The sequence below is a fragment of the Suricata suricatta genome, chromosome 3 (assembly GCF_006229205.1).
Source record: "Suricata suricatta isolate VVHF042 chromosome 3, meerkat_22Aug2017_6uvM2_HiC, whole genome shotgun sequence".
In the NCBI taxonomy this organism is placed as follows: domain Eukaryota; kingdom Metazoa; phylum Chordata; class Mammalia; order Carnivora; family Herpestidae; genus Suricata; species Suricata suricatta.
In genome coordinates, this window is record NC_043702.1 from 138932511 (window position 1) to 138955731 (window position 23221).

General features: G+C 37.0%; 1 protein-coding gene across 1 annotated transcript in view; it reads left to right on the forward strand.

Moving 5' to 3' along the window:
* INTS7 (integrator complex subunit 7) overlaps window positions 1-23221 on the forward strand; it is a 98636-nt gene that overhangs the window by 32762 nt on the left and 42653 nt on the right. Inside the window, exons 8-9 of the mRNA XM_029935320.1 lie at window positions 15810-15927; window positions 20017-20151. Coding sequence (XP_029791180.1) covers window positions 15810-15927; window positions 20017-20151 — 253 coding nt within the window. The remainder of the gene's footprint in view (window positions 1-15809; window positions 15928-20016; window positions 20152-23221) is intronic.

Consider the following 23221-nt stretch of genomic DNA (forward strand, 5'->3'; position numbering starts at 1 on the left):
TCTAATGCTTTTTCCACTAAATAATACTGTCTTTCCAAGAAGAGGATGTACTCCGCTACAGTAGGGAAGCAAACCCAGTGAAAGCACTGTATTATTCCTTCTCATCCGTCTCCTACTGTATGTATCACACCTACAAAACAGTATGTTAAATAGATATCTAACGGTTTTAATAATTGTAAATGAAAACCTTGTAGCCACCATCCAGCTAGAAATAAAAGACCGCAGGCTCACAGACCCCTGCCACCTTCCCTTGCACGGTCCTCCCTCATCGGCACAGGAACACCTGCCCAGAGGAGCCTGCTGTTTTGACTTTTGTGAGAATCATTTCTTTGCTCTTTATTGTTTTATGACCTTTATATGCTTCCCTAAAAAAATAATGTTTAGTTTTGTTTTTATTTATTTTGCTTACCATTGTACTGATGAGACTCATCCATGTTGCTGCATGTTCGTTTCCCTTTAATTGCTGCGTACTTTTCCATTATATGAATGGACCACCGTTTACTTGCCCTTGGTGGGTTCTTCCCAACACGGGGCACTTGCAAACAGTGCTGCTGTGAGCATTCTTCATCTGCACATACGTGCAGGGCTTTCTTTATACACTTAAGAGTGAAACTGCTGACTTCTAGACTATGTAGATCTTCAGCTCTACCACTTAATGTCAAACTGTTTCCCAAAGTGATTGAGCCAATTTTCATTCGTAATAAGGAGAATGCCTATTGGTCCACATCCTTGCCAACACTTAGAATTACCAGACCCTTACATTTTTACCAGTTCAGAAGTTGTAGTTTTAATTTCTAATTCCTTGATTGCTAAAGAAGTTGAGCATACTTGACCATTGGATTTCCTCTTTTGTAACACAGCTATTCAAGTGTTGATTACTTTTCTATTGATTTGTGTCATTCTTTGTATATTCTGAATACTTGTACTTTATTGGCCCTTGGCATTCTATATAAATTTCAGAAGCAGCTAATCAAGTTCCACCTAAAAAAAAGTTGAGAGGGGCACCTGGGTGGCTTAGTTGGTTAAGTGTCTGACTCTTGATTTCGTCTCAGGTCATGTTCTCACGGTTTGTGAGTTTAGGCCCTGCGTCGGGCTCTGTGCTGACAGCACGAAGCCTGCTTGGGATTCTTTCTCTCTTTCTGCCCCTCCCTCCCCTCTTTGTCTCTCTCTCTCTCTCTCAAAATAAATAAAAGTTAAGAAAAAAGTTGATCATTTCATTGGGATTACATTGAATGAAAAGATTAATTTGTACGAAATTGATGTTTTTACAGTGTTAAGCCTTCTAATGCATGAACATCTTTCTATTTATTTAATTTTCTGCAGTTTATCTTTTACTGTAGTCTATTTTGTCTGATATTAATATAGTTACTTCAGTTTTCTTCAGGATGTACCTACATGATAGATTATCATCTTTTTACTTCCAGTCTTTGTCTATATGTTTCAGAAGTGTCTTATTTTAATTCTGCTACAAAGGCCCTACAACACCCTACTCATTTCTGTTCCTTTAAATTCTTACGTATTGTTGTCATGTGTCTTAATTCTATCTTTTCAGGCAGTTTTGTTGTTTTATAAATTCTTTGATCATTTGGACCTTTCACTGTCTTTGCTCTTCTTGCATCTCAGGCTTTCTTTCTAGGATACTTTTTCTTCTGCCTTCAGGAAGTCCTTGGTTGATGGATTGATTGATTGATTGATTTGAAGGTCCTTTAGTGAGGGTCTGTGGTGATAAGCTCCCCCAATATTTGCGTGTCTTAAAACGTTTTCATTTTGCCCTCAATCTTGAAAGATACTTTCTCTGGGGGCAGAATAGTGCCTGGACTTCGAGGGTACCATTCTGCTGTCTGCTGGTTTCCATTATTACTACCGAGAATAGCAGTACTCTTTGGAAGGAATTTTTTTTCCTGCTTTAAAATTTTTCTGTTTAATTTGACGTGAACCATCTGTGGATTTCTTCTGTTTAAACCGTCTAGACTATTGATTTGCTTGAAACATAAGAATGGTGTTTTTCAACACTTTCGGGAAATTGCCAGCCATCATCTTTGCAGGTATTGCCCGTCTCTCTTGCCCTTCCTCCCGGATCTGCATCCAGTTGCATAAACGCATGGTAGTTCTTCTCGTAGTCCCCCGTGTTCTTTATCTTTTTTCCGTCTCTTTATCTCTCTGTGCTGTGTTCTGAATAAGTTCTCCGGTACATGTTTCAGTCCAAACATTCTCTCTCAGCTTATCTAAGGTCTTTCAGACATGTCTGCTCTCTATTTCTATTGACTCTCTTTTGTAGTTCCCTTTTTCCATATATACTTGGCTGTTTTTTACTTCGAGCTACTCATTTTCTTTGGAGAAGTGTGTGTGTGAATCTTCTAAAGAAGAATTTCTCTAGAGAAGGTTTGCGTTTGCTTCTGGTGGGTGGAGAGGCCAGGTGGTGATTCACGCTGTGGGGAAAATCAAATCAGGGGAGAAGATCAGTGAGTGAGGAAGGCGGAGGTTGTAGTTTTATGTAGGGTGCTCAGGGGAGCTCTCACTCAGAAGCCGACACTTTAGCAAGGACCTAAAGGAGGGACCCAAACTTTGTGAGCCTCTGAAAAAGAATGTTACCAGCAGGGAGAACAGCAAGAAAAAGGTCCCGTGAGAGCATTCATGAGTGTGAGGTCGGTGTGACTGTACATACAGCGTCAGACGGATGGTGGGGGTAGCAGATCATTAGGGCCTTTGAATCCTCTGTAAGGAAGGACTTTAGCACAGGCCGTTATTATTTTTTCATTGAAATACATTTGACATACAACAATGGGTTAATTTAAGGTGTACGGCATGTTTTTTTTTTTAATTTTTTTAATGTTTTATTTATTTTTGATAGAGAGACAGAGCATGAGAGGGGAAGGGGCAGAGAGAGAGGGAGACACAGAATCTGAAACAGGCTCCAGGCTCTGAGCTTATCAGCACAGAGCCCGACACAGGGCTCGAACCCACGAACCGTGAGATCATGACCTGAGCCGAAGTCGGAGGCCTAACCGACTGACCCACCCAGGTGCCCCAGTGTACAGCATGTTAATATGGGACACTTATATATTGTAATATAATTGCCATTGTTGTGACAATTGGCAACCCATCATATTACATCATTAACATTTCTTAATTTTAGTGATTGGAAAAATTAAGTTCTCAAGTCTTAGCAAGCTTGGAGATGATCATACAACATTGTTGTCCATATTCACTATATGATACCTTAGATCTCTAGGACTCATAAATGTGTACCCTTAAACAACATGTGTCCTGTCTTCCCACCCCCAAGTTATACAGCGAAAGACAAATACTGTATGATGTCACTTCTTTGTGGAATCTGAAAAAGCCAAACTTATCAAGACAGTAAAATGGTGGTTACCAGGGTGATAGAGGGTGGGGTGCAGAGGATGTTAGCATACTTGTTCTAGAAGACTCTCTCTGGCTTAGATATGTTGAGACTAGATTGTAGAGACACAAGGGCAGAAGCAGGCAGAACATTTGGGGAGGTTATTATAAATATTCCAATTAGAAAATACTGTGATTATCTGAACCCGCAAGAGCAGTGGAGATAGCAGCAAGAAGTGGAAATACTCTGAATATATTTTAAAGGCAAAGCTGACAGATTTACTGGCAAATTATATGTGGAGTATAAGAGAAAGAAAGGATGACTCAAGGTTTTTGGCTTCAACAAATTTACTTGGATTGGATAAGATTCTGGGAGGCTTATTTCTTGAAGATCAAGAGTTCAGTTCTGACGGAATAAAGTTTACAGTATCAGACATCCAAGTAGAGATGTCAAGGAGTTGAGTTTAGTGAAGAGATCTAACTGAAATTGTAAATATGGGAGTCATCAGTTTATAGATGGTATTTAAAGTCATGAGACAGGATGAGTCGCCTAGAGAGAGAGTATAAGTGAGATTCAGGGCAGATGACATAAGAAAGAGCTAGCAAATCAGCCTGATAAGAAGCAGCCTGTGAAGTAGCAGATAAGTCAAGATAGTATTATTTTATAGGAAGAAGGCGGTAATCAACCATGATTACACTGCACTATATTTGTGTTCTCCAAGATATGAGGACTGGTAGATCACCTTAGCAATTAGCGTAATGAAGTCATTGATGACCTGCATGAGAGCAGTTTTATTGGAGTATTATGGGCATAAGATTAGTTAGAGAATAACAGAAGAAATACAGTGTGAAAGATTTAATAGATGGAGGCAGAGATGAGAGGAAAGAAAGAGACCAAATTATGGAGACAAGAAAGCCTTTATTGGGATCTGCGATTCCCGGGCGAGGTTCTGTGACTCCGGGAGTGGAGAGTCAGGGAAGTCGTGCCTGGTACAGGAGGGAAGAGGTATTTTATGGGTGAAAGACTTCGGGTCCGGTCCTGGGAGGGCAGACCACCAAATAAGGGCACTTTAGGGACGTGGTGGGATGGGATAGGTTGCCTCCTCTGTCAGGGTGATGGGGAGCTGGGGCTTCATGATTGGCTGTTTTCAAACTGGCGCGGGGCATTCCAGGTCTGCAGGTGAGGGGTGGGGGTCTTGGGTGCACGGAGTTCTTCTCCGACCTACAGCAAAATGGCCACTACGTCGCCATCTTAAGGTAACTCTTACACAGTGAATATAGAAAGTGTTTTTTTAATTTTTAATTTTAGTTTGTTTATTTTGAGAGAGTACATGTGCATGCATGGGTGAGGGAGGGGCAGGGAGAGAGAATTCTAAGCAAGGTCTAAGCAGACACACCAGAGAGCCCATCATGGGGCTTGAACCCATGAACCATGAGATCAGGACCTGGGCCAAAATCAAGAGTTGGATGCTTAACTTACTGAGCCACCCAGCCACCCCTATTTTTTACTTTTTTTTTAAGTTTGAGGTTTGTTTGTTTGTTTGTTTGTTTGTTTTAATTTTAGAGAAAGAGAGAGAGAGAGAGAGAGGACATGTGTGGGGGAGGGGTAGAGGGAGAGAGAGAGGGAGAGAGAGAGAGAAAGAATTTTAAACACACTCCACATTCAGTGTGGATTGGAGCTCGAACTCAGGACCAGGAAATCATGACCTCAGCCAAAAACAAGAGTCAAATGTTTAACCAACCCAGTTGCCCCTAGAAAGTGTTTTTAGAGGAGTTCTGCTTTACGAAATAGGGCAGAGCAAGACAAATACCATATGAATTCACTCATGTGGAATTTAAGAAATAAAACAAATGACTATAGGGAGGAAAGGAGGAGAGGCAAACCAAGAGACAGGCTCTTACCTATAATAAACAAATTGATGGTTATCAGGGGGTGGATGGGGAGGGTGGGGGGGATGGGTAAACAGGTGATGGGGATTTAGGACCATTCTTGTGATGAGCACTGGGTGTTGTATGTAAGTGTTGAGTCACTAACTTGTATTCCTAGCTAGTTAGCTAACTGGAATTTAAATAAAAACTAATAAATAAAAAATACAGGATAAAATAAAGTTCTGCTTTAAAGAATAAAGAATTGAGATTGTACTGCTGAAGTGTATGTTGTCTGCTTTTTTATTTTATCATGGGAGGAGTTCAGAGAAACAGAAATGCCGTTAGGCTCAGGTAATGGAAGATTGCCAGATAGTTGAGATATTTTAGCAAAGCAGTGTATATACATATGGTGTCTAGCATATGTATATAAATGCTTTTTAAGGGGTGCCTGGGTGGCTCAGTTGGTGGGCATCTGACTGGGTTTCAGCTCCGGTTGTGACCTTGGAGTCGTGGGCTCCAGCCCTCTGTCCGGCTCCTCAACTAGCCATGAAGCCGCTTAGAATTCTCTTTGCCTCTACCATTTGTACTCTCCCTCTCTAAAAAAAGAAAAAAGAAAGAAAAAAAATGCTTTTATAAGAGTAGCTCTAAAAAGCTGTATTACAGGTAAGATTTTTCTATCATTTTTTTCTTGTATACTTTGACTTGTAGGGTTTATTTACAGAAATCTTGTATACTTAGATTGTAGGGTTCAAGGGGGTGCTGTCTTAATAAAATGAGTTGGCATCTTTTATCTTTTTATATTCTGGAATGGTGAATAGCTATGACAGAAATTTTCTGTCTCCTGAAGATAGTGCTTAAAAGGTATCATAAACCCATCTGAACCTGGAACTTTCTCCAAGTATAGTATTATGAGAATACTTCCAAAGATACTGCCCTACCAAAGTTTTCTACCTCTTCTTGAACCAGTTTTGATGTTTCCCATTTTATTCACATCTCAGATTTATTAGTATCAATATAGAGAACCTTTATAATTTTTAGGGTTTTTGTATTTGAAATTTTATCTTTATTTTTTCTTACTCTTTGTGTTCAGATCCCCCTTTTCTGGATTAGACTTTGCAGAGGCATGGGTTTCCTATCTTTTTCAAGGGCTTCGAACACTTATTTTTATTCTTGTTTAATAATGAAAGCAGTTAAGACTATTAATTTTCCTCTTAGTGCATATTGCCTACATTCCATAAATTCTGCCCTCTAGTGCTCTCATTGCCATTAATTTGAAAAGCATTTTTAAAAAGTCAGATTTATTGTGGTATGATTTATTTACAGAAATCTTTCTAGGTATACTGGTCAATGAGTTCTAATAAATGTGAATAGTTCTGTGACCACCATCACAATTGACATAGAACATTTTCATCACCCCAAAAAGTTCCTTCAGGCTCCTCTGTAGTCCTTCCCCCAACTCCTACAATCACCAAACTGATTTCTGTCTCTAGAATTCTACCTTTCTAGAATATAAATAGAATCATACAGTATGTAGCCTTCTGGATATAACTTCTTTTACTTAGTATAATGCTTTTAATATTCATTCCTGTTGTTGCCTTAGCCAGTAATTCATTCCTTTTTATTCAGTGTATGGACATACCACAATTTGTTTATTCATTCACAGATTGAGGGACACTTGGATTGTTTCCAGTTTTTGCTATTATAAATCAAGCTACTCTTACCCAAGTCTTTGGAAGACATTTCTGGGGTAAATACCTAGGACTTGAACTAGTGGGTTGTGTGGTAAACATATTACTAACTTTGTAAGTACTGCCAAACTGTTTTCCATGCGACTGTACCATTTTGCATTCCCCCCAGCAGTGTGCAAGAGTTCTGGTTCTGTATCTTTGCTAGCACTCTCTATTGTATGGCTTTGTAGTTTTAGCCATTTTAATGAGTGTATAACATCATGGTTTTAATTTACTTTTCCCTAATAACTAATGATGGGTATCTTACAGGCTTGTCATCTATAGTCTTTGGTGAAGTGCCTATTTTAATTTTTTATGCATTTTTTTAAAGATGGTCTTCTTGTTACTGGGTTTTTTATATATTCTGGATGCAAACACTTTATCAGATGTGTATTTTACAGGTGTTTCCTGCCAGTAAGTGTCTTTACTACAGTATCTTCTGGAGAGTAGAAGTTATTTACTTGGATGAAATATAGATTATCCATTTTTCTTCCCTTTTTTAGGTTGTGTTTTTTTGTGTTTTATCTAGGAAATCCTTACCTGATTCAAGATCACAGAGATTTTGCCTTGTGTTTTCTTCTAGAAGTTTTATAGCTGTGGTTTTATATTTAGCTGTGCGTGATCCATTTTGAGCTGACTGTTGTCTGTATAGTACAAGGTAGGGATTGATAGACATTTAAGATAGCTAGTCGTCCCACACATTTGTTGAAAAGACTGTCTTTTATTGACTTACCTTTGCATCTTTGTTAAAAATCCTTTGACCATATTTACATAAATCTGTTTCGGGTTCTATTTCTTTGATCTATGTGTCCATCTTTAAATGAATAGCACGCTATCTGGGGGGGGGTGGTTAGTTTATTTATTTACTTTAAGTAATCTCTGCACCCAGTCTGGGGCCTCAACTCACGACCCTAAGAACAGCAGTTGCATGCTCTTCCAACTGAGTCAGCAGGGTACTCCAAAGCACACAATCTCGAATACTGTACCTTTATAGTAAGTCTTGGAATCAGGTGGTGTGAGTCCTGTACCATTGTATTTATCAACATTATTTTGTATGTTCTAGGTTCTTTGCCTTTTCATATAAAATTTAGAATCAATTTGTCAGTCTCTGCAAAAAAGCTTACCAGGATTTTGATTGGTATTTGTATCTATAGATTAGTTTGAAAAGAGCTGACATCTTAATAGTATTGAGTTTTCTGATCCATGAGCATAATATTTCTCTGTGTTTATTTAGGTCTTCCTCAGTTTCTCATCAGAAGTTCTTAGTTTAAAGCATACAAATCTTGTAACATTCTGTTAGATTTATTCCTAAGTACTTCATGGGTTTTGGTAGTGTTATAAATGATTGTTTTTTTTAATTTCCAAGAGAGCAATTTTGATTTCTTCTCTGATCCTGAAATTAATTTTTTTCTTCTTTATTCATATTGTTTTTCCAGTTTTATTGAGTTACACTTGACACACATCACTGTACAAGTTGAAGGTGTGCCCCATGGTGGTTTCACTTACACGTATTATGAAATGATGACGTAGGAAGTTTACTTAGCATCCGTCATCTCAGACAGGCACAGCAGAAAAAAGGTTTCTTACAATGAGAACTCTCATGCTTTACTCTCCTAACTTTCGTATACATCACACAGCAGTGTTAACTGTAGTCATGTTGTGCATTCCATCCCTGGTACTGTTGATCTTATACCTAGAAATTTCTGTTTTTGAAGTCATCAGTTTTTTGTATTCATGGAATTTTTGATGTTGCCAACCTTCTGTTACTAATTTCTAATTTTGAAGTTTCTTTGTGGTCCAGTGTAGGATCACTTTTTAGAAATACAGTTGACCATTGAACAACATGTGTTTGAACTGCATGGGTCCACTTACACGTGGATTTTATATACATATGTGTGTGTGTCAAACTAACATGTTCCACTGTGTAGGGAGTCGGCACCCTCACCCCTATGTCAACTGTAGTTCAAAGGATTTAAAAAGGAGGATTATGTTCTATATAATTATATCAGGTATGCTATATGTAGTGTAATATGTAAATATATAATATATAATGTTACATGTTATATATATGTATTGTATTAATATCATTTGTTACATGTAGTGTTACATATTATATATGTATATTATGTGTTGTATATATGTATTACTAGTACAAAAGTTTAATATAAAGCTATATTGAATCTACTTCATTGATGATCTACTCAACTATACCATCTTAAATTAGTTTTAGTTTTCTTTTGACCTATGGAGTTTTGATATTTATTCGCTTCGCACACCCATTTGGATTTTAATTTAAAAATCTTAGGGACTCCTGGATGGCTCAGTCAGTTGGGCATTTGACTTCAGCTCAGGCCATGATTTCATGGTCTGTGAGTTCGAGCCCTACATCGGGCTCGGTGCTGACCATTCAGATCCTGGAGCCTGCTTTGGTTTCTGTGTCTCCCTCCCTCTGCCCCTACCCTGCTCACACCTCTATCTTTCTCTCTTAAAAGTAAAGAAACGTTAACAAAAAAAATCTTTTTTAAATCTTAATGCTCTCTTATTGCGCAAATAAAACTTAGTAATATAAAGGAATCCTCTCTCCTATTTAAAATTTTTGCCTTCGATTCTTTATGTATCATTAACATTGCTACTTACTTTTTCTTTGCATGTATTCGTTAGGTCTGCCAATTTTATTATCATTGACTTTTCTCTTGTCATTTGGGTTTAATCCTTACAAATAGCACATAGTTAGATTTACCTCTTTAGACTTAATGTGAGTCTTTTTAAGTAGTGTAACATAACTTATTTGCATTTATTGTTATACCTGAGGTTTTTGCTTACTTCCTCCATCTTCCTATGGTTTTTTACATTTTTTTGGCTTCCTTTCTTCATTACTTTCCCTTGTTACTTTGATCATTTTGTTTATTCCTTTATTTTCTAGTGAATTAAAAAGATTTTTACATGCTAATTAAACGTTTGTTTTTACTTTACTCTCTCTGTACGCAATATATATTAATGTAAGAACATGTGTATCTATTAAAAATGAATAGTGTGGTCATTGAAGTGTTGCAAATTTTAACAGGCTTGAATTCTTTTTTTCTCCCCTTCACTCCTTCCTTTCCCTATGTCTTATTAAAATAATCTGGAATTTAATGATCAATTTTTTTTAGGCTATGCAGTTTTTTTTTTTGGAATAAATTTTTTCATAATATATTCACTGAACTTCACAGCCACATTAACAGTTACTTAAATGTTAAGTGTTTTGTTGATTTCACAGCTTACTAGTATTTCTTCATTTTACCATATCTTCCCCTGAGTTTTTAATTCTGATTTATCTTTCCTGTAACTTTTTTATTTGATCAATTTTAACTGAAAATATGTATTTTTTAATATTTGTTGCTCTCACAAAAAATTTCTTCCTGTGCCATGAAACCTGAGCATATTGATTTAATTAAACAGATTTGGTCAAATAATCACTCCCTCAGAGCCTGGATAGATTTTTGAAAATATTGAAATAGAGCAGAGGAACCCAGTGCTAATGATATAACACAAGATAATGGCTTGTTGGTTTCAAATTTGAATTTTACTCCCAATTACCAAGAGTAATTTATATTTTTCTAAGGCTTCCTCCTTCCCCCTTCCTGTATTCTTCCTTCCTTCCTTCCTCTCAGCCAATTTTATCTACTGCTGATTAACTTTTGAGTTTTGGTACATCCAGAGCAATTGTGTCTGTCTCATTGTTACGTTTGCTGGTGTGAAGGTAGGTATTATAATTAACATATGGGATTATATATTTCAGGCTTAATGGAAATCCTTTAAATGTTCTAAAAACACAAAATGAAGGCCTAATATAGTGTATTATTATTAAAGTAGTCAAAAACAATTTCATAAGAACAAAAATATTTTTTCATGTGTTTACATTTTTGTTTGGATTTTGTATGCTTGCTAACATAAATATCCATTTTAATTGGTGTTAATTTGTATTAATAGCTTACACTATTCTGATGTTATCATCTTACCTGAAGAAGTTGATTTATACAACCTGTTACAAAGCAAAGATTATTTGTTCTGGATATTTTCAAAGACATAATTTTATTTTTGGTTTTACATCTCCTGAGAGTTCTGATTTGTACCTTACTGGATACTAGGAGAAATAACAAATTAAGCCTGAGAATTAGTTCTTTTACATCTTTTTCTTTGTGGTTAGTACAGTGGAGACAGAGAAATTTGAGAGATTATATCTCTGACAGAGTACTTTGAAACATAACATTTTCTGTACCTTAAGGATTATACATTTTTTGCCATGCTTTTCTGGAACACATCCCTGGTGGCCAGTCCCATTCTAGGGTAGAGGAGGAGCCCCTATTTAGGAACTGACCCAGAAAACAGTAATTCAGGACAGAGCTTCAGTTGAGAAGTGAGGTAAGCCAACCTAGAGAGAGAAATTCAGACCAAATAGTGAAGAAGATTGTCGTGGTGAGTGAGAAAGTGTGCTCTGTTTGAAGAGTTAGACTTTTCCTTTTTGTTGATATGAAAAATGGCCCTGGTAAGAACAGTTTGTAATAGGTCATGTCCTTGGAACAGAAACTCGAGCCAGATTTCATCACTGAAATAGGATTGATGTGCCATCTCTGGGGAACTTTGTGATGTGCTCTGTTAAGCTTACTGATTTGAGTTAATGAACCTTGAAATCAGTATGTATTTACTGAGAGCTTTTTAGGTACCTAGTACTGTGCTGAATGACCAAAATTAGAAGATAACGTTAATTTTCTAACAGTTTTCCTCTATTTTTTAAATGGTAAAATTCTTCTTGTTTTTTTTTTTAAATCATTAATATCATTTTCACAAATGTCTCACATATGTCTTCTTGATTGTCCCAAAAGGTTAAATGTGTCCTAATACACAGAGGCATAATTTTTAATACATATAAATATAAGACATATAAATATAAACCCTTAACTTCTGGGGCTATTTGGCTCTGGGTTTTATTCTTAAGCACAAGTTAGTTAATAGCACAAGGCACAACAGTTTAGGCATAAGACATAGATAAATGGAAATGGCTTAAATATTTGAATAAATTAAAAAAGACTATGGTATTACCTAATTTAAAACTGCTTTCTTTTCCACTTCAAAAGCAGTATCTATGTCTTCTTTTATTTCTTTATCCTTCACTCTTTCTTTCATATACTTGCATTTAGATCTGTTTCCCTATCGCTTTTGCTTAGGCACTTAAAATGTCGCCAGTGTTCTTAATGCTAAATCTGGAGGCTCTTCTGCCTTCGTCATCTTTCCTTTTAGTATATTTGGCACCATCAGGCTGCCCCTTCTCTTGGCTTCCTTGCACTGAACTGTCCTCACTCATTTTTTCCACTCTCAAAACCGTATTATCTTTGGATCCTTCACCGCTCCTTTTCTTCGGAGTTGAGTCTTCGGGTTGAGTTGAAGCTGGGTGCCATTCTGACTGTTCCCCTTCACATCAGCCTGGGCATTCTAGTCCTTCTCCTTGAGCTGAACTGCTCTCCAGCATCGTAGCTTGTGGAGCTTACAGAATTCTTGGACTTTTTATTATTATAGACAGTAAATGTCACCCCCACTTTTATTTTAATGTTTATTTATTTTTATGCCAATACATTCATGTGTCAAAATTCAAAAGCTGCAAAAGAATACATGCATATATATATACACACACATATATATGTATATATACATACATACACACACACACACACACACACATATATATATATATAGTATTTCCCACTTACTCTTCTGCCATCCACTCAGTTCCTTCGCCCACTGGCAACCAATACCTAATTTCTTATATGTTTTTCCAGAGATGTTTTACATGAAAACAATTTGGTATATATCTTTACCCCCATTTTGCAGACAAAGAAGTTGAGACTCAAAGATTTCAGTAATTGACTCAGATCACAGAGATGGTAAGTGATGGAGCCAGAATTCCAGTGTGAGTTTTCCAGTTAAAAACCTGCTATGTGTCAGAATCCAAATGCTTGGTAGATATTTCTCCTTGGACTTTATACTTCTTCCTATTTCTGTCTTTACTCTGAAATTAGCTTATTCCCATAAATTCTCAATCTTTGTAAATGGAATCAACATTTTCTAGTCATCAGGTTTGAAATTTTGTAGTAATCATTGAATTCTTGTTGATTCCCTCATACATAATCTGTTTTTAGAACATCTTTCATATATACACTCCACCCTCCATTCCTACCACAAAGCTGTGCTTCAGGCCATTGTCCATCACCACCTGCCCGGATTACTGCCTAGGCTGTAGGTTGTCTCCTTGGCTCTCAACTCTGTTTATCATTGCCAGAATAATCTTCCCTAATGCTTTTGATAACGTCATTCCTCTCCAATGGCTTCCTTTTACCTTTCTCATTAGGTCTTAATTACTCTGCCTAACTTTCAAGGTCATCTTTAATCTGAGCTAACCTTCCCTATTCAGTGTTTTTCTCTCTTTGCCTCATCTCTTTTGGATATATCTCCTCTTAGGTAACAAATGCTCCATATTGTGATCTAATTGCCACAGTTCTTGTTTGCTTCATCTTAATCAGAGTCTTCCCTTCCATTACCAGAAACTATCTTCTTTTTCAAGTCCATTTCCCTTTCTACCAGGATTATTTGCTGCTGCTGCTTTTCTTATTAACTAGGTTTTCTTTCAGTTGAAAAAGTACATGTGCACAGGATCAAAAATTCACAGAGTTCAAGGTGCACAGTGAATGAAATGCAAGTCATCTCTTCCCTTAGCACTTGGCTGCAGAGGTGGTCAGCGTTACTGTTTTCTGATGTATCCTTCTGAATTTTGTCATTTGTCATCCATATGCAAGCATGTGTGTGTCCTGTCTTTTTTCTGCATGAAAATGAGAATCAGTATACACATGTTCTGAACCTTTTGTCAGCAGTACATCTCGGGGAACATCTTGCATTATCACTGAGATCCACTGTATTCTCTTACCAGCCGTGCGGTGCTCGCTTTATATTCCCAGTCCCACTGGTGGACATTAGAGTCGTTTCTAGTACTTTTACTGTTACTGATAACATTGCTACATTGACTAGTTTGTTTCAAAAAAAAAAAAAAAATTCCACCCTTGTGAATGTACCACTTCTAAAAAAGCAGTCCTCGGATCCAATGATTTATACATTAAAAATTTTTATATTTAATGCCAGTTACCCATCAGTGAGGTTTACACCATTTTGCCATTCCATGAGCAATGCATGAAGGCACCTATACCCCACACTGTTTTCAGTATTGTATATTATTAAACTTTTAATCTTGTCTGATCTGGTGAAAAGATGTTTCTTAATTTAAGTTTTTCAAATTATGAGTGAGGTTTAACATTTTATATTTAAAAGCCATTTTATATACAAAAACCATTTTGTACAAATACTATCTGTGAACTATGCATTTTTCTATTGGGTTGTTTGTCTATTTATCAGTAAGAACTTTTTATATGTTAAGGTTGATGGGCCTTCATTGACCTTACTTGATGGGATTATTTTTTCCAGGTTTGTCAATTACCTTTTTACTTTTTCTTTTCCCGTGTTATCCCTTAGTACTTTTTACAGTTTTGGTTTTTATTTGCTGTAAAAAATAAACAATCTAGTTTTATTTTACCCAAAGCCCCTCTGATTTGAAATTCCATTATCATATATTCTACGTGTGTTTGAATCCATGTCTGGGACCAGTTCTCTGATTTATTTCTCTGTCCATGAGTAGGAAAAGTTTGACTGCTATAGGTTTATTATACATTTTATATTTGGTAGGGCTTATTTTGTCTGTCATTATACTTTGTCAGAATTTCTCTGGATATTTTCTGATTTTTATTTTTCCATATGATCTTTAGAAACAGATAATCTAAATCTCCCCACTCCCAAGATTTTGTTGATACTTTTATCTGGGACATATTAAATTTATTTTATAACATTATAAATTTATTTTATCAATTTTATTAACCCTTTCAGAAATTTTATTTTTTATTTTCCCCCTGGTCTTTAAGTTTTGCCATTTTCTGAACATTTGCCCTTGATGGAGAATGGGAATTATTTTAATTTAGCAGGACAGCTATTTGACCATTTACAAGACATGTCCCAAGATGTCTTGTAAATATACAGGATGAGGCACAAGTCCCTGTCACACAAGCATATATATGTAGTTGACTGTGCTGAAAGAAAAGCATCTTGTTTTTCATAATTCTTCAGATCATCGTAGACTTAGAATAGATGACCCGAGATAGAGAAGAGACAGCTCATTCGCTTGTATAGTAGATAGAATTGCCACACTCTATTTTTTTAAAATATACATATATGAACTAACATATGTATCTCTCAAGTAAGCAGAGTATGGTAGAGGTTCTGCTTGTGAGGACTAAATAGTACATAATATATACACTGGGCTTAATAAAAAAATCAGTCATGATAACCTTTTTGTTTTAAATAGACTTTATTCATAACAGGTGTGGATTTACAGAAAAATGGAAAAGATGATACAGAGGATTGCCATGCACCCCACATCCAGTTAACCCCTATTATTGGTAATTAACATTAGTATTGCACATTTGTTAAAATTAATAAGCCACTGTTGATACATTATTATTATTGAACAAGGTTCATTCCTTCTTCTGGTTCCTTTAGTTGTTACTTGGTATCCTTTTTCTGTTCCAGGATCCCATCTAGGAAACTACGTTATATTTATATTTAGCTAACGTGTTTCCTTAGGCGCCTCTTGGCTGTGGCAGTTGGACTTAAGTTTTTTATCATGTGGGAAAGAAGATACAATTTTTCTAAAAACTAGAACATTTAAAACAAGTAGACAGTTTTAAAGTATATTGGCATTTCAACTTCTGCGTTCATGTCTCCTCTGTATTTCAGGCACTCTGTGAATGTGCCCTCCAGACTCCTTATGACAGCTTAAAACTTGGGATGTTGTCTGTTCTTTCCACACTATCGGGGACCATTGCCATCAAACATTACTTCAGCATAGCTTCAGGTAAGGTGAAGAAAGGGAAGAACATATGGACAATGTGGTAATCCCTCTTTTCGTGTTGGTGGATCACGTTTATTCTGTAAAGCCTTAGAATCCAGAACAGTTTCAGTCTCATACTCTGTTATATGCTAGTGATTGATGCTAATGATTTCTTAACTAATGCCTGTCGTCATAGAATCTTGCACCTTTGATTGTAATTCAAGGATATTGCTTTTCTAGATTTGCCCTGTTTTGAATTATATGTGGATGAAACAATATTTTTGCAGATACTCAACATAGCTTGTTTGCTTTCGTTTGCCTCTGACTCAAAGTGCCTTTGGATTTAAGTACATTTTAAAGGCCAAATGGTGGTGACGTTTAAAAGCAAATGTCATATGCCCTCTTTTAGGTATGTGTCGTTCCTTTGGGAAATGATTAAAATAAAACTTTCCCCAGTTCAGTAATGATTTCCTAGTTGCCTCTTCTAGATGATTTACCTTCAGAATGCCTGTATTGGGGCTCCTGGGTGGCTCAGTCGGTTAAGCATCTGACTTTGGCTCACGTCATGATCTTATAGTTCGTGGGTTCAAGCCCCATGTTGGGCTCTGTGCTTGCGACTCTTAGCAGGCAGCCTTAGCCTTGTTGACATCATATCCTCAGGGTCTTTACATCAGCCGAAAGAAGGCAAGCCACCAGCACAGAAGCACTTCTTAGTCTTTTGCTTGCACATGTTTTTTCATGTCTCAGTAGCCAGGGTAGGTCACATAGCCAAGCCTAAATAAGTGGAGAACTCAGCACCTCTTGAAGCAAGGAATTAGAAAATGGCATTGCAAAGAAGCATGCCTGCAAGGGATAGGATATATTATCACATGTTTTTTTTTTTTTTTATCAACAACCTGTCACATACCCATGTGCTTTCCATAATTTCTTTTTCTACATAAATCAGCCAGTCTCAGGTTCTCAGCTGATAGTTCCTATCCTTGACTGACATCCTAACTAAAGAGTGCTGTAGGAAGCAGAGTGTTAATTGCATCTTATAATTTATCAGTGCCTTCCCAGCAAGGTCTCACTGCTCCTGTTCAAGAAGCCTTTCAAGTACAGCACATGCAGAGGAGTTTATAAGTATGAAAATTGAGGCTTACAGAGTTGCAGTGATACGTCCAAAGGCACACAGGTGCTTCTGCCTGGACCCAAAAGTTCTGACATAGGGTGCATTTTTATGCTAAATCACCTAGAGGTAAAATGACTTTCATTTTCATTCTTTTAATTTTAATTTTTTATGTCTTTATTTTATTTTGAGAGACAGAGAGTGAGTAGGGGAGGGGAATGGAGAGGGAGACACAGAATCTGAAGACAGGCTTCAGGCTCTGAGCTGTCAGCACAGAGCCCGACACGGGGCTCAAACCCATGGACTGTGAGATCATGACCTGAGCCGAAGTCAGACACTTAACCGACTGAGCCACCCAGGCGCCCCATCTTTTTCTTTATTTTTAATTCCAAAGTCATTTATAAGCCTTTGTCAGGTTATACTATTCAAGCACTTTTTGGGCTTTGTCCTTTTATTGAATTCTGGATTTTATTAAATTGCAATTTCTATGTGGAATTAAGCTAAAGGTTTAAATAACCACACTAGGTAATGCTCAAAAGAAATTAAAAGTCAAGGATTTTCCAAAATTAGACTATTTCCCTAAGCAATAGTAAATGTTTAAGTATGTTTTCATTGACTAGATTTTTTTCATGCAGGATAATCTGTAAGGAAAATTTATATTTTGTGTCTAAATCACCTAAGCATGTGAGATGTTCAGTGTCATACGTACCTGAGAAAATGCCAATAAAGCCACACGGGATACACTGCCGGTCCGTCAGATTGGCACAGGTTCAGAGGTTTGATCACAGGGGTGTGGACGAGCCACGACTCTCCTGCGTTGCTCGTGGGTCGTGCATTATTAAAGGTCTGCATAGGTGATTTGGAAATATCCACCAAAATTATAAATGAGCCAGAAATTCCACCTGTAGGAATGTATCCTACTAACATATTCACATATTTGACAAATGACCAGATGTACAAGGTTATTCATAGCATCATTGTATGTAACAGTAAAATACTGTCCATCAGCAGGGGTGTAGGAGCATAAAACATTCCATCAGTAGGTATCTCATGAAAGACATTAGATATACAACTGCAATAGAAGTCAATGTCATTTAAAAAAGAATATATGGGGACGTCTGGGTGGCTCAGTCTGTTGAGCAGCTGGCTTCGGCTCAGGTCATGATTTCATGGTTCGTGGGTTCGAGCCCCGCGTCAGGCTCTGTGCTGACAGCTAGCTCAGAGCCTGGAGCCTGCTTCAGATTCTGTGTCTCCCTCTCTCTCTGACCCTCCCCTGCTCATGCTGTCTCTCTCTGGCTCTCAAAAAATAAATAAACATTTAAAAATTTTTGAAAAGAATATATGGCATGGAATAATTTCCATGATACAATGTTTAAAGAAAAAGCAAGATGCAAAACTGTGTGGAAGAGGAGAAAGAAACAGAAATATGTGAGCTTGCAAATTTCTAGAGCCTGGAATGGTACACAAGGAACTGGTGACGCTGCGCGCATGGAGAAGACTTCTTACAGACTTTTTACTGTTTTCTAATATTTGTTGAACCTTATGAGCCAGTTGGATTTATCTTAGTAAATCATTTCTAAATAAGTAAAAAAATTAAATTTAAAAATAATAGTGTTCCTAAAATAGTTAACATAGAAAAATGCCACAAAATACTATATTTTAAAGGCAGAATATTGGCCACTATCTACTTATCATGAGTATGTGTGAATTTCTGAATTGTATTGATGTGCATAAAGGGGGTAAAGATTTATTTAAAAGAAACACTCTAGAAAGTTAGTGGAGTAATGCCACACTCATTTGTGGGATTTGGTATGATTTTCGTTTTTTTCCTTTGGATTTTTGTTAGTTTTTTAACAAAATTTCCTATGATGAGGCTTCATAGAAAAAAAAGGAAAAATATAAGTTGCATAACATGTTTGTAAATTTATAAATGAGTCTGTCCAAATCACATAGGAAAGAAAAAGAATGGAAGAAATACAAGTACCATAGTTTTAAAAAACTTTTCAAATATTTTAAAAACACTGAGGCTTTACCTGAGCTCATATTTCAAGTTAAACTGGAAATCACTAAGGTGACATGTCCCACACTGCCTGGAGTGGTCTTGGTTTATGCCTCTTGTAAATAGTAATCATGTCCCCTTCAGCCTCAAAAAATGCGATCAATCACCCTTGGTATGGTAGGCAAGGGTGAAGTTGATAGGAGTCATGGAAAATAAGCAAGAATGGAAAAAGGACAGCAGGAGCAAAAGACTCTGCTAAAAAGTTGAAAAGCTTTAATCTTCTTGAAGCTCATTCACTTATACTTGAGAGTTTCTCTACTATAAATAAAAATATTTGCGACATAAGCCTTATGTTACAGAATTTCGAGTGTGACTTTAGAAAATCGCTGCAGTCTACAGCATGGAGGCTGAGGTATAAAGTACAGGGGAAGGATATAAGTAACAGATTTTATGATCTCAGGGGCAAAATGCTTAAAATCTTTGGGCTTCCATTTCTTCTGTATGAAGCATTGAATCGTGTGATCCCAGAATCCTTTCCAATTCTAAAATCATGAATTCTCTGTAAGCCTTTTGCTGTATAACTATATACCAGCCATTGAGGTGGGAAAAGCAAACCTGAAAGTTATGTTTCTCTTTTTCTTTCCTCTCCTGAAGGTAAGATTTGCCTGATCAGAAGCCTATATTGACATCTTAATTTTAGTGAGAATCCATTATGCACTCCCAGGATACAGTCGTCAGTTGTTTTGGCTTTTGCTGCATTCCTTAGCCAGTTTTTATTAATATTTTTGTGGGAAAGTCCTATATTATTTTAGATCCTAATCATTACAGCCTATCACATATACCTATTCTAAGGACCTTGACAGGAGAAGCAGGAATGATGGTTTTTATAGATGATGGTGTAGAAGTAGATGGATTAGAAATTTTCTTTTGAAAATGAGAAAAATGAACCTGTACGTTGAACTATCTGAGTGAATTAAGTCAGTGCTCCTTTTCTCTTCTTGTTTAGGAAACGTGAGTTCCTCCCCCAGATCCTCTGACTTGGTCCGATTAGCCCAAGAGTGCTGTTACCATAATAACAGGGGCATTGCAGCGCATGGAGTACGAGTCCTAACTAATATAACTGTCTCCTGTCAAGAAAAAGGTGAGTTTGATCAGGACTGATACTGTGTATAAACTTTCAGATTGAAGTTTGGGTGGAATTCTGTGTGTGTGTTTTGGTTTTTTAATTTCTTACTATTTTTAGCACACATGGTTTTACCTCCTGGTTGCCTCCTGAAGTGTTCTTGGAGCAGATTTTCTCAAGGCTGCGAAATCCTATGGAAAATAAAAATACACACATGAGGACCTTGGGATTGGGGCTGTGAAGTTGAAAGGCTTCATGGAACATTGCCCATTTCCTCTCAGTGCTGAACTTTGCCTGTATGGTGCTGTCTGTGGGTAGGACTCACTCATGACTGCCCTGTGGTGTGACAGTTTATTCACCTGTACAAAAGCCTGAAATTTTAGGAAAAAGTACTTTATCGTGGGATATCACTATATCATTTATATTACTTTAAATAGCAAATAGTTACACCTAGGGGCTAATGAATTAACACAGTAATATGAATTAAATTGGCATAGAATTTGTCTTTGGATAGTTAAACTGATTTGCATGCTTTAGGATTGGAATAGAAAATGCTTAGGGAGCCTGGGTGGCTCAGTCGGTTATATGGTTGGCAGACTCTTGATTTGGGCTCAGGTCTTAATGCCAGGGTTCTGAGGGTTCTGAGATGGAGCCCCACTTGGGGCTCTGTGCTGACCGTGGAACCTGGTTAAGAGTCACTCTAGACCTCTCTCCTTACCCCTCTCCTCTGCTGGAGCTCTTTCTCCCTCTCCCAAAAAAAAAAGGAAAGGGAAAAGAAAGTGCTTATATTTTATTATACTTCTAACATTCTTGCTTTAAAGGCTTGAATAAGTTCATGCTGGTGTTCAAAACGAGAAATGCATTTTGGGTATTTCTTCTGTTACAGTGTTTATTTTGATCTTTATTAAGGATCATAAGTGGAAATGTTAGCCCCCACAAGAGGTCAGCACTACTCATTCTTAGTACCTATGTTTTTTCCTGACCTTCAGTGTTAACACTGTTTGTCAAGCTGTATACCAATTCAGGTGACATTTCTTTAAATTGTTCTTTTTTTTTTTAATTTTTTAAATTTATTTTTGAGAGACAGAGAGAGAGACAGCAAGCAGGGGAGGGTCAGAGAGAGAGAAGGAGACACAGAATCTGAAGCAGGCTCCAGGCTCTGAGCTGGCTGTCAGCACAGAGCCCAATGCGGGGCTCGAACCCACACACTCTGAGATCATGACCTGAGCCGAAGCCGGATACTCAACCGACCAAGCCATCAAGGCGCCCCTAAATTATTCTTTAATTGTTGATTCTTATTTGAATAATTAAACCTGTTTTATTTTTGATATGGTTATGAGTGTTGTCTACCATGTAATAGAAAACTGTGTATTCTCAAAGCTCATACATATTAACCTAAATATGGTTAACTAATGTATTCAGAACTTTCTAGAACATCTAGAGAAACTTTGGCCCCACAGTAGCGGAAGGATGCTGTAGTACTGCTATTACATGAGACATCTTAAGGAATTTGTTCTTCGTGATCTGACTTAAAACATTAATAAGATCATGTGGCATCTTCATTACTTCCTAAAAGGGGTGCAGTTTTCATTAGAAAGTTACATTGTATGTGAAAATGGACGAGCGTAATCCATGTGTAGTTAGGAAGGAAGATTAAAGATTTGCATCTAGTTAGGAAGATTTGCGTCTAGTTAAGAAGATACTACGTGGTCTGCCATTCCTAGTGTTTTCCTCAGCTAATTTCCTAAGCTGGTGATGCTGTTTCAGTTATGCTTTATTTATACCTTTATGGCTTTAGCTCTTGATTTAATGTGGGCATATATATCTTTTTTAAAATATTAGTTTCAGGTGTACAACATAATGATTTGATACTTGCATATATTGTGAAATGATCACCGTAGTTAGTCTAGTTAACGTCAGTTACCATACAGGTATAAAATTTTCTTCCTGTGATGATCTACCCTCTGAACAAATTTCAAGTATGCAATACAGTGCTCTTAACTATACTCCCCATGCTATACATTACATTCCATGACTTACTCACTCACTCAACTTACACCTAGAAGATTGTACCTTTCAACCCTCTTCTCCCATTTGCCTACCACCTGCCTCTGGCAATCACCAGTCTGTTCTCTGTACCTATGAGCTCAGTTTTTGTTTGTTTGCTTTTGCTTGTTTCTTATTTGTTTGTATTAGATTCCACATACAAGTGAAATCATATGGTTATTTGTCTTTTTCTGTCTGACTTATCTCACTTAATGCCTTCAAGACTGATCCATGTTGTCTCAAATGTCAGGTTTTCCTTCTTCTTATGGCTGAATAATGACCCCTTGTGTATCAATACCACATTTTCTTTATCGTTTTTTTTCATATCTTGGCTGTTGTAAATACTGCTGTAATGAACATGAAGGTACATATGTCTTTTTGAGTTAGCATTTTCATTTTCTGTGAGTAAATATCCAGAAATTGCCAGTCATACAGTAGTTCTGTTTTCGGAACCTCCATGCTGCCTTCCAGAGTATCTGCATCATTTTGCATTCTCACCAGCAATGCACAGGGTTCCTTTTTCTCCACGTCCTCACCAGCTTGTTCTTTCTTGTCTATTCAACAGTAGCCATTCTAACAGGTGTGAGGCGATCTCTTATGGTCGTTTTGACTTACATTTCCCTGATGACTGGTGATGTTGAGCGTCTTTTCATGTACCCATTGGCCACCTGGACGTGTCCATCAGAAAAATGTCTCTTCAGATCCTCTGCCCAGTTTTTAATTGGATGGCTTGTTTTTTGCTTCTGAGTCATAGGAGTTCATTATATATTTTGGATATTAACCTCTTATCACATACATGATTTGCACATATTTTCTCCCATTCAGTAGGATGCCTTTTCATTTTGTTGATGGTTTCCTTTGCTGGGCAGAAGTTTTTAGTTTGATGTAATGTATATATTTTTATAATCGTTAGTAAAGTAGTAGAAAAATTGAAGTCTAAAGATGGCTTTTACATTTCAGAAGTAATGACACGTACTTTTTCAGGAAGATTAGCTTTACACATGACAGTGTTTCCTATATCTTCTACTCCTTTATGTTTTCT